The sequence below is a fragment of the Battus philenor genome, unplaced genomic scaffold (genome assembly GCF_028537555.1).
Source record: "Battus philenor isolate CCGP_79_NKW_IND1 unplaced genomic scaffold, ilBatPhil1.0.hap1 SCAF_8, whole genome shotgun sequence".
Classification (NCBI taxonomy): Eukaryota; Metazoa; Arthropoda; class Insecta; order Lepidoptera; family Papilionidae; genus Battus; species Battus philenor.
The window spans coordinates 4,094,213-4,107,522 of NW_027181748.1; the positions used below are offsets into that span (position 1 = coordinate 4,094,213).

Genomic DNA, 13,310 nt, shown 5'->3' on the forward strand with positions numbered 1-13,310 from the left:
CTATTACGAAAATCAGATTATTTTTGACGTAGCTTGTTTTTAAAATGTCACTGAAAATCGCTTATACGTAACAGGCTTAAATTATATCAAATTATGCACACCAACATTAAAAAAAATTAAAATTTGCTACTTACAATTACGTAATTTTGATTTTGCAGAAAAAAGTATCTTTGATTTATAAACAATAATAGATGTTTTTCACGACAGTCATATTTATTTATTAGAAATTCCGAAGACATGAAATGCAATCTTTGAAGCATATTTCAACTCAGAATGAAGCAAAGTCATCCCTGATAGATAGATATCTAGGGCCGCAACTGTGATTTAACCTTAAAATACTTTTTACTTTGAGGTTATCTCAAATCTAAAGTTCGTGTTAAACCATCTTCCTGAATATATTTCAAAGAAAACATGAGTCACGAAATGAGTCAGCTCTTTAAGTATTTTTACCAAGCTATTTTATTTTTTGTCTCTATGGTCATTTCTCCTAATTCTGAGGATCCTGGCTCCTTCCGACTTCGTAAAACAGCTGTCTCTATCGGTTGCCTTTTTTATTTACTTAGTTTGCTAATTAACAAGCTCAAAATCACTTAACGAGCTACGAAGAAGACTGCGCTCGGAATTTATAGAGTTGAATCAGGAATGAGGAGCTCCGGAGACGAACAAAAATAACTGACGTAGCCCAGTGGAACGGGAAATCAATGGTAGACTACATAAACCTCAAAAGGACCTAAAGATTCTGGATTGCACGCCACGGACCAGCAAGCACAGCGTACGATGCCCACAAGGCGGACAGATGAACAGGCTACTGCCAACCGATCTTATCAGAAGTCTAAAGATGAGGTCTATGTATAAAAGTGGATGTACAACAGATAAAACTTAATTCCAGCTCCTAGTCTCACTGGGAAATAAATTCCAATTTTGCATACTATAACAGTAACCAAGATTCTTTGTCACAGACGTATAGTTTTATGTTAATAGAACTCTAATGTAAACTTTATTTTAAGACACCACGCACTATCTGAGCACCACCTTCTATAAGAGGTCAGACGAACCTCTTCTAACGTTCTTATATAAACTTATTGGGGAGGTACATTTTTAATACTGGACATTCAACAGCTGAAATGGTGATAATAATATTCATTACCGTCGTAATAGGTCCGATGTGGACATCTGGGACAACTAGCAAGCGAACTCGGTCTCTGCGACCGCGGGGCGGCCGGCGCCCGATACAACGAGCGGGGCCAACCGTCCGATGCATTTCCTCTTGATTCTTTGCGTTCCTCTATACCTGTAGAAAACACTTCTGGGCAATCATTTTAGATCCTTACTTCCCTGTTTTATCCATTGACTTTAATAAAAAAATCAAGGTATGAACTTTGTGAAAGTTGTTTCTTAGTGGACCTAATATTTTGAGATTAGTCAGTTATAGTAGATTATTAAGAAAGAATCTATTCATTACTTACATCTGCAATAAGTTTATATATAATAACAGAGCCATCACAGTGTTATTTGAGTAGCGAAGATTCGACTTTTGTATGAAAAACTTAGGTGCAATGGCTGAGAAAATTTCAACGGTTCTGGTTTTTAAATGTTGCACTATAGTGCTACCGAAACCACTGTACCGCGCGTTATGTGCGCGGCGAGACATGGACGAATACCGACCGCTGTATCCGTCAGCTCGCCATCAACATTCTCTTTTTTCATCGACACCTACCTCTGTAACGTTGTACCGCGCTTTCCTTAGGGACGGTACAGCGATTTCGGTTACACTTTAATAAGATGTACTATCTTACCTGATAATGTTTCAAAAGCAGACTTAATAATGCCTATAATTTTGCAATTTAAATTGTTAGGTACTAAAGCAATATGTTAATATGACGCGACTATTAAACAAAATCACCAAAAAAACTAATAAAAACCAAGTATCGGCTTCCAATTAATGTTTCGTTTTTAAAAGAAGGTAAAACTGTCCGAATAGTTCTACGTTCCTTTATATATTGTTTCTATATTCTTTGTAACGAAATACAATCTTGTGTAGATTTAGTACAAATCTCAATTTATGGCTTGTATCCTTTTACGAAGTTCCGTAATTGTGGAAGATCTTCGTATAACTGGATAACGTCTAATTTATTGCAAGGCCGTATTAAGGCGCGGTTTAGCCTCGTCGTTATTTCGAGTTTTATTACTAATGATACATGTGTAATATCAAATTATAGAAAGCTTATAAACGGTTTAGAATAGATTACTATACAAATAAAGATACGTCATTAAAAGAGTTGTTGACACATTATTATAAACGCATGAAAATATCACACTAAAGCTCTGTATTACTGAATTATATTTAGCCGAAAATGTTGCTAGGCGCAAAATTCGGTAACGACTTGGTCAATTTTTTTTTATAGTTGAAAGATCAAATAGAAAATTAAGCCAAATAAAACAGAACACTTTTTCATTCGCATACAAACTACAATAAATTAAGAAATATATCCCTAGATGTCGTACATTTGATATTATTCAAAAACAGAAAAGGCATTATTAACATCTTAACGTGGAATGGTAGATTATGTGACGAACAAAAAAATACAATTTGAAGATATTGAGAAGGACAAAAGATGGGATGAAAATAAAGTTTTAAAGTGAAAAACTTATTAAATATAATGCCCTTGTGTACCCAAGACTGAGATATACGAGAAGCCAATTAAAAAAACATCCTAATGGATATAAGCATACAAAATAAATGTAAACGATTATTCAATGAAGGTGTAATCACATTATTAGAGTAAATAATTATTGTATAATCGTACTGTTTTAATAATTATCGTATAATTGTATAATCTGCTTAAGACATTAAGTAAATAAAGAGATTAATCTTTTAAAAAAAACGTTTATTTAAGTGAGCTACTGGCTGCAGACTTTTAAACCTCTGTATAATTTCTGACGAAAAAGAGCGAAATCTCTTATGTACTAATGTTGGTTAAGGGTGCCTTCATTAAATTCGTGAAGCGTGCGGGGAACAGCTAGTATATTACGAATACTATTACCGCGCTGTAAATTTATGGCAATGATAATGATATCTGTTATCACTTCAAATAATAATTACGTTAACGAGTAAAAACCTGATCGGGATCGACTGCCCGACTGAGATATACAGTCGGGCGGGGACTCCGGCAGAGGACGCTTGCGCCGGAAACACGTATCTCGCCACCGGCACAGTATCGCTGTGCGAAAGTATGATCTGAACCTGTGCAAAATAATCAATTGAATAATTTTAAATTAACCACAGCAAGTAATATATTAAACTTAAACTAAATCCCAGATTAAAATCATCGACATCCCAAAAAGCGTATACCACAGCGAAATGGCCAAAATTACACACATACAATGTTTATATGATTTTATATTATCACCTTACAACGGTCACCATTATTACCATTTCAGCCGTAAGTCATCATCACAGATGAACGAAGGCCATGCAGAATGATCTCCAATATGACTGGTTAGAAGCAAACTGCATCTAGCGTCTTCCGACGACGAAGGTAGAACCATAACCAATAATACACAAAATTTTGTAATTTAAAAACCCCACTCGAACAACATCTGCAGTTATACTGAGACGAGATAATACGTCTTATTAGCTTGCTATTAAGTAGAGTGTGCATTGATACCTTATAGTACTTTTAGAATGGATGGTCAAGGTTTTAAGGGTCTGGAGTAGGTCACAGACTCTTGCACAATATAGGATATTTCCTTAGAAGTAGACAGCCAACCTTGTTAACGTCGTGGGATGACATTGGACTCTGGTCGCTTTCTACCAGTCCTATTGGAAATCTATAGAAAAGGCCTGTGTACAACGTCCAAGTTATAGGTATATCTTTGACTTGGACCACAGCCCATAATATAACAAGGAGAACTTACTTGGCATTCATCCAATAGTAAATAATGGGATTGACCATCGCATTCGCCATCGCCAGCCAGTAGAAGCCGAGATACATGTGTTGCACATACTTCATGTACAGTATAGACGGATTGAAGTGTGTGTAGATGAAGTAGGAATGATACGGTAACCAGCAGATTCCAAATATGATGATTACCAAAATAAACATTTTCACAACCTGCAATGTTATACTATTTTTATACAGATTCAAATTTAATTTTTGTCTTCAGTGTTCTATTCTCTTTAACTATTTAATTACTTTAACGTTAAACACTGTTTAGATAGAGCCGATAGATGGCGCTAGCAGTCGGTTGCCTCACACTATCGTTTATTGTGTGCGGTGGTAAAGAAAACACCTCTTGGTACGTTATATTCCATTTCGACAATACCTCTGTTTATTGTACAGAGCCGATACCCCTAAGGGAGTTTACGAGTTCAGCTACTAAAAACAAGGTTTAGTTTAAGCACCTTCTGCGCCTTGTCCTCTGAATCGGCTGAACTTATAAACGCCAAAAAGTAGTGTTATCTTGTTACCAAAATAAATCAGATAATATCTATCAAAGACAAGAAAGACAAAAAACCTATACATAAATATATACGTAATTAATTGCTTCATAAACAGCAAATAGAATAGATGAAGGAAGCTATTTTAGTATATTTACAACGTAAAAACAAAATTTTGGTTAAGTTTCAAGATTGCGAGACTTCGGTTTATAAAAAATTATAAGTTCACCTAAAAATAGAAGGCTTTACTAAATATAAGTGGGATACCTCGAAATTCTATTTTTGTATTCTTTTAGTGAGGATCGATTCTCGACATCGCATACATTTGTATAGAAATAACATTCTTAGATATATGATTTCATGCTTGATATATTTGTCTAAGAAAAGAATTCACTCCTAAAATTGCTACGCATTATTTGTTTGGCCTATCCATTTATTTCTATAAACTGAGATAGTTATCTATTGCCTATATAATTATCTTGTTAATATTATAAAATTAGTGATTAAATAACTTGAGCAACATACAACTACATTTAAACAACAACATACATACTACATTCAAGTTATCGATATAGAATTCTTATTAAAATCTGATTTTCGTAATGATTTGAAATATTTAACATTAACATTTGAGATCATTTTTCGTTAACCACTTTACAAATTTAGAACTATAAATAGTTGGTAAGATTAATCATAGTAAATAACTTGTAGGGTGAAATATCGACTTAAATAAAGGCCCATACCTTTCGCTTAGAGCGTATTGAATCCACTTGACGTTGAGTAAGTTCGCCTATAGAACGTGATCCCCATAACACTCGTCCCATCGCCGAATAAAAGAATGTCATACCCAACATTGGAACCGCATACGTCACCACGAAAAATAGAACTTGATATCTGTATTAAAAATAGAATCAAATCACGTGTTTTATTCCGATCGGTTTGTTTATATATAGTAACGTAAGTCTTAAATAAGAAAAATTACCCTAAATATGTAATGTAATTAGGTTATATTTTATCTTTACTATATAAAAAGTGTAAAAGATTTAAATTATATATATACATATATATTTATATATATATATATATATATATATATATATATATATATATATATATATATATATATATATATATATAATTGTGGCAGTTATATTACAAATTGATATACAAAGTCTGCATTGTTACGTTATTTATTCTTTCTAAAACAATTCATTTTTATATAGTGGGTTACATTAGTTGACAGCAAACGTGTTTAACGTTCACCATTTTCTTAAAACTTTCACACTTATAAATAATCACGCTGTATAACCTACACCATGATTCATTATCAACTTTAAAGTACACAGCGATAATAAATCGACTTTTGCAATTTGTCACTGTCCAAACGGTCGATGTTCTGTTCAGTCTTACGAAATAGAAATGCAAATGGCATCCGTTTTAATTACGGCCCAGAGTATTTCCTGAAATACCTCGCATTTCAATCCAAGCAGGTTCTTTTCACTTGCAATTTAATTTAACTAGAAAATAATAAACCTATAAATAAACTTCACACACGTAATCACATTAAAGAATAAGTACTAGTTGCGTATGTGGTAATTGAGTTTTTATTTTTAAATTTCTATGCAATTTATTTTAATTCATAACTAGTCCAGCTGCCAAGGATTTACTAAACTTAATTATTAAATAAGTTTAAGAATATAATAACTATAATATAAACTTACAAAGACGCAGAATTGCAATATGATACTTACATAAAATCCATATACGAAACATCAGGTAATCCATCTGGCCAAGAGAGCAAACAAGCAGTCTTTAAGGTTCCTTTAGATCTATAAAGATATAACAAGTGATAATTGTTATAGGTATTGAAATAAATGTTTTGTAAAAAGTATTATAATAAGTAAAGGTACAAAACCTTTGTAAGATTTAATACTTGTCAACTACAGAGTGTTTTAAAGGTCTACGACAAACATTTTTAGTTTATGTACCTTGTCAGACAGGCTTTCTATAATATCTATAAGATATACGATCGCTTTATCCGACCACTCTCAACGTTTTACTTTTACCCGAAACAGCCTTATGCGGGTCATTTACTTTAAGCATTGCGGTTCTTTTACGAAGTGTTTAGTGCAGATGCGTATTTTCCACGAAACAAGTAAACATTTCGAAAATACAAACGTAATGCAACAGCAAACAGCGAAAAGTTTTCCAAGAATATTCTCATTTGTTAACTTGTTATAATTGCAACAAACATTTTGGCCTAGTGGTGAGGGACCTTTAATTAAAAAAATATCCGATTTCTTCCGAAATCTGTCAAGGTCTACGATGTAAGTATGTACGTATTTTGGCTCAAGTGCCATTGACCAATCCGATGCCTATTGTAGGATAGGACATTATCTAAATAATTTTGTTTTTCATAATCGCATATAGTTAAGTAAGTTAGCTTTATAATAACAGTTTTAAGGAAGGCGATTCGCTTAATTAAAGTATAATGTGTTGTATTTAGTAATTTCGTTCAGTGGCATATATACAGGATGGTAAATAATGGTGTTTTATTTCAATTTTAGGTAACCATTTCTTTCCGCAACAAAATAATTTTGAAGTCTACATCCAAAACTTCAAAGTTGACGAACAAAATGTTTATTAGAAAACTGATAGCGCTTTGAGAATACATTCTGTAGTTTCCCAGAAGCCTAGATCTCACGTGATTGGAATTTTCTCCTGCGGATACCACAAAGGCCGCGTTTACACAAATAACCTGACGACGATTACTCAGCTCGAAAACAATTTTCGTCAAGAACAACCAGCTAATTTCCACGAATTTCCAGTCTAGATTCGAGGAGTGCGTATTGTGCATATACAGATAGCACAAACTTCAATAATGTAACGTTTGAACATAATATTCCCATGTGTTTATATAATAAATATAAATTATTTTTCTTAAGCTTTGTAGTTTTGCTGTTATGAAATTCTAAAATCAGTTTAACTTAAAAGAAAAATCTGTATATTTGAAATTATTTCTTACCGGTACTCTTTTGTAGTAGAATAAAGCAAACACGGTATGGCAAGGAGCATTCCACTAATCCATATCACCGCTATCATGATCAAGGAACAGGTCTTAGACATTCGAGGACGCATCGGTCTGACGATAGCTTGGTACCTGGATAATAATAATTTTTGGTTAAGTGTGGTGGTTTAAATTGTTGTATCGAGTAAAATTTTCATTTTTTCGTTTTAGATCTTTGTGCCAACGAAACAAATTGTATAACAAATGTCAGTATCACCGACATAGAGATAATTTTTTAAAAACCTTAAATTTAAAAGTGGACTGAAACTTAAAAAAATTACTGTCGATGTTTGTGTTGATATAAATATAACAAATTGTAAATTAATATTTAATACTTTGAAAACCACTGAATATACTCGTAATAAAACTTCAGAAAAGAGTTTAAAATCTAAAATTTAATATTTTGAATATTAATTACCGTGTACTCTTAACATAAATCTACATTTCTAGTCAAGTGCATGTTGTACATAACTTTTAAAATATGAATATTAACAACAATAAGTTAGAAAATCATAATAAATTTTCTAGAAGTATGATAATAAGAGGTGAAGTGGGAAGTGAGTGAGGTGAGTGAATATAGGTGAAGTAACTTGTGATGGCCATTAATTAATTGTTAAAATAATAATAAATTACAGTACGTATAATACGTACTACTATTGAAACTGTTCATCTTTTAATAAGTTTTACCAAATATTAGGGGGACCGGAAAGTAATGTCGCTTTCTTAAGTTAAATTCACACGACTACATTTTTAACAAGTTTTTTTATTTATTATCAACAATTAATTCACCTTCGTTATCAAACAACGTTCTGTCTTCTAGTATAAAAAAATTTAATACCGGAGCGGTAAAAATCAATCGGTTTTTCTGTATAATATGTCTACAGAAACGACATTACTTTCTGGTCCCACTAATATTTATTAAAGGCAAAAGAACAACTTGTGCCTTAAAAACTTTTACACCGGTAATCAATCGCCTTATATATATATTTTTTTTTCAATTTTTTTAATCTCATATATATCTATATTTATACATTTATTCTATCTATAAACTAAACGATATACCAGACGACTAAGAACACCACTTAAATAGCACGTCATTAAATTGTACATTATATTCAGGTCCATTGCTCTTATAAAGCTTCTATTATAAAGTCAATGTATTTACGCTAGCTATGTTTTATGTTCTCAGGCCGCCCACATGATACTCGTTTTGTTTACTACGTCCTTACCTATCAAAGGAAATGCCCGTCAATGTGAAAACACTAGCAGCAACAGTAACGTTCGCTATGAAGTTACTTAACTGACAATATCTTACACCAAACACCCAGTCACTGTGAACAAAATTAATTTAATATAAACAGAACTCTTTAAATTATTCACTAATTTATTTTTTTACCATATTGATTAATTTATATCGATCAAGAATACAGAGAATCACAAATAAGAGCTCAATTTCATTAAACTGGATATAAATTTAGCACTTATTTGAATTATTAATGAATTTTGAAAACGGTACGAAAATAACTCAGACAGGTTCATCATAATCAGCATTTTCACATATATACGCTCCAATAATAATTGGAGTCATTCTTTCCAAAACTGATTAGTGATACCCAACCGCTGTACCACACCTTAGGTATGCGCGGGGCGTGACGGGGGAGTATAGACCGCCATTCCATCAGTCCTTTCCTATTTTGCCGCGCTTTCCCATGCTGTACAGTATAATTAGACACAGTGGATTCTTAATTAAAAAACTAAACGTAACTTGTCTTAACGTCAGATAAAAGGACCAATTTAACAAAAACATTTAAGGTGAAATTTTTAAGGCTTTTAGTAAAGTTAGTTCTGAAAACATTTATAAACTATGTTGAAATTTTCATTTTTAAAAGGCTCATGTTTAATTTCGATCCCATGCTAGCAGTTCTAACTATGTAGTCGCAAAGTATGGTATGTTTATAATTTATTCCGTAAACTAGATCCTCAGTCCGAGCGCTCGTGGTCGGAAGTTCAAATTTCCGTTTCAAGCTAGTTTTATTAAATTTAAAGTTAATAAACCTGATTAGCATAGTTACGTTTAATTTTACTCTATTGTAATGAAACTGTATAATGTTGAAATTGTACGAATATTATTGTACGCAATTGTATATTACACATAAAACATTAAAGTTAATTTTACGTAATTAAAACCATCAATATTGATGAAATGCTTATTTTATTAGGGGAACTGGAAAGTAATGTCGCTTCTGTTAACATATTTTACAAAAAAAAAACGATTTATTTTTACCGCTTCGGTATTAAAAATTTGTATACTAGATGGCAAAAGGTTTTTGATAACGAAGGTGAATATAATGTTGATAAGGAATAAAAACTTGTTAAAAATGTAGACGTTTTAATTGAACTTTAGAAAGCGACATTACTTTCCAGTCCTCTATATCTTAATTGCCCATTAACTGTTTTTATGCAATGTCTTTAGATTGATTTATTTTTTTAATTCTTGTCAAAAAAAATATACAAAAACAAAAAATATCATATGTTTTATTTATTTTTGATTGACAACTTTATTACTTCAATTATTCGTGTGCTGAAAAATAAGTTATACCAAAAATTTCCCATCACCGAGGACATAGTGAGTGAAGCAAGCCGACTTTTAATAAATTAGACGCATCATCTAGAGAAATAGATTTTTATGTAAAAATAGGTGAAGGTTTTAAATTATTTTAATATCACATTTTAGTTACATTAAAAGTTGTTTATTACAATAAACTCATTACTACATAAACAATCATATACCACTAAGCATTAGTAAGTAAATTTATGTTGTTAATATATGATAATTAACAAACTTTGTTAATTAAAACACATGCATAGATGTTAAGCCTGAACAGTGGTTTAAGTTTAAAACTGCGTATGATTAAAAAAAAAAACTTTTTTAAGAGGGGTCCTTTGTATTTTAATTTCATATTATATTTAACAGACACTATATATGCTGTATAATGTATTGCGAAACCTACTTAACGTATGTATACTAGTACGTAAATTTTTGTGGAACATACTATTTTAATACATTTTATACATATCTAATGGATTCAGGCGTTATTTTGCGGAAGTCCATCCTAATTAAGAAAAGGAGCAATATATAGCTACTTTCGCCAATGCAGTAGTAGTCGTGCAATGAAATGCACCGCCCGCCAGCCCACTGATTAATGCGTATGCGGCAAACAATGCGAATCACACAACTACCACCGCTAAATCACTGAACACCTGTTTCACCTCTCCACGGGGCATCCTCAGGAGTAATGTTACACCGATTAGTGCCAAACACAGAGTCCTTTTCTTACATTTTTATACAGTCATTATGCAACGTACAATAAATGGTTTAAGGAAAAAATGACCAAATGTAACCCATACCCTAAAATAATCTAATATAACGTGACTTATTACTGTAATAATAATAATTTATTTTTCTTACCTGTGTAGCATGTAGATAAAGTTGAAGAGACAATTAAGAGACGCCATCATCAGATCAGCGAACGAAAGATTCACCAGGAAATAGTTTGTTACAGTCCTCATTCTTCTGTGAGCTATTAGAAAGATTATAATACGTTATTCGTTTAAATAAATAAGATTATCTCACCTACGTATATCTCGCCAGAATATTATTACAAATTAATATTCATCATACAACTGTTCAGTTTAAAAAATAAAAACGTATTGTAACGATCTCATTTTCAATTTTTTTTAACATTTCGTCTTCTTGGTGATTTATCTTCATTTCTGACAGTCGCTACCTTCCTGGAAAGCCTTAGTCGAAGGATTCAACGAGTTACCACAGATCTTTTTAACATAATTTTCTATGTGCTTCTGTGATTATGTACCCATCATCACCCGCCCGCATTCCGTCTACCGTGTTGGTAATCGCCCTTTTAGTCTCTTTCTCTCTAATTTTCCTACGACAACCACCTTATCTATACTCTCTGGTTGCCTCCCAGCTATATGGCCAAAGTAGCTAAAAATCCGCTTGCAGCAAAATGTAAATAGATAAATGAAAATAAATTACTTTACTGCATTCATATTAATTGTAAAAAAAAACTTTGTAAATAAAAGCCTACGTGCGTAAGTTAAGTCCAAATAACATAGGCGTTATCATTTTTCATAGCACTTATAAAAATCTTCCCGTAATATGACGATTAATATATTTATCAATGCTACTTCGATACTAAAAATATTAATTCTTGACGCTTACCACTTTCAACAGACATTTAATTTAATATGAAACTGAATTTATTGTAGTATAAAGATTGTTCTGTAATTTCTTATTAAATAGATAATCAGGCATTTTTTTAATAAGAAAAATTAAATTATCCGTTTATTAAAAATCTTATTGTCACTATGTGGATAGAACTTAACCTATTCGCACCATAAATGTATATAAACCTACAATTTGCTTGATCACTGTCACTGGAGCGTACATATATATGCGCCTGCGTTCTGCATTGAAACAAAATATATATGTAATAATACTCCCCAGCATTATAAGATCACACAAACAAGCACTGATAAAAATAACAGTTACGTTGCAGGGGTATAACGATGCTTTAATTTACATCTTTTTGTTGGTAACTCAATGTATACGTAAACAAAAAGAAAATAAAGAAAACTATGGACCGGTGTAAACATTGTAATGCTACTATTAATTTTCCACATATGTAATGAATGATTCTGAAATGTTTTTTTTTTTCACTTTAATACAATTTTATTTAAATGTAAAATTGTAAAACCGGTGATATGATCCTTAATTATCATACTTATTCCTGTTTAACGTTCAATTTAATATGAAGACTATTTTAATATCAAATAATTAAAGGAAAATTACCAGTTACTATCCATATAACAATAGCGTTTCCTCCAATAGCAACTGCTAACATCGCAGCGAAGAGACACACCCAAGAGTTATGGGCCCACAAAGGCATCGTAACAAGTGAAGACGGTGCTGACGTGGACGCCTTGGGCACAAGCACTGTAGAAACTCCTAAAGTGCTACGGTTGAAGTCCATCTCCCAAGTGTATACAACCTAAAATTATTTATTATCATTAACATAATACACTCAAATAAATTATTATTAAATAATCCAAGTTTAAACTCTACGATTAAAATATTATTTTTTAAAAAATACTTGTATGCAAACAGTTATTAGTGAATTTTCTAGAGTTAGCCACTATCTGCCCTGTCAAATGCTGTTGACTTGACGGTGATTTGTGGGAAATTTTTTTAAAGCCTCTGCTCAAAATTAGTTAATTGAAGCGATGTAAAATAACCGTCAAATTTAAAATAATTTCAGAATGTCTTTATTCAAGTAGGCACATAAACGCACTTTCGAATCGTCAGTTATTTTAGACATTTTAAAAAGTTCCGTGTAATCAGTCTGTGTGTGATCTACCACAGGCTCGGAATGCTAATAATAATAATCTGCTGAGAAAATCACGCTAGAAACTCAATATTTGCTCCTTTTAAATGAAATTTCATACATATGTTTGATATATTACTGATATATAAATGTAACATAATAAATAATTAATGATGCAATATAATAGAAATACAGATTCTTCATAAAAAGAAGCCTATTATTATCTAGGGCCTGGTTTATTTCATTCTTAACAATGAAACAAACCAGGCCATAGATAATCCAGGAAAAACTACATTTCAATTAATAATCGTCGTATAACTGAAAAGGGTGTCTAAATGATATAAACTGTTGTAACTTTGTCACCTTAATTAGACCGTTCAACGTTAGAATAATGGCC

At 31.8% G+C, this 13,310-nt stretch overlaps 1 protein-coding gene across 1 annotated transcript; it reads right to left on the reverse strand.

The window, feature by feature from the left end:
- Nucleotides 1–1,182: 1,182 nt before the first annotated feature.
- LOC137931726 (tachykinin-like peptides receptor 86C) lies at nt 1,183–12,478 on the reverse strand. Its single transcript, XM_068775219.1, has 9 exons — nt 12,382–12,478; nt 10,978–11,089; nt 8,738–8,839; nt 7,467–7,601; nt 6,193–6,270; nt 5,185–5,335; nt 3,919–4,115; nt 3,104–3,244; nt 1,183–1,291 (listed from the first exon to the last, which is right to left on the reverse strand). Exons 1-9 carry the CDS (start codon nt 12,476–12,478, stop codon nt 1,183–1,185), a joined length of 1,122 nt encoding a protein of 373 aa, XP_068631320.1.
- Nucleotides 12,479–13,310: the final 832 nt, after the last annotated feature.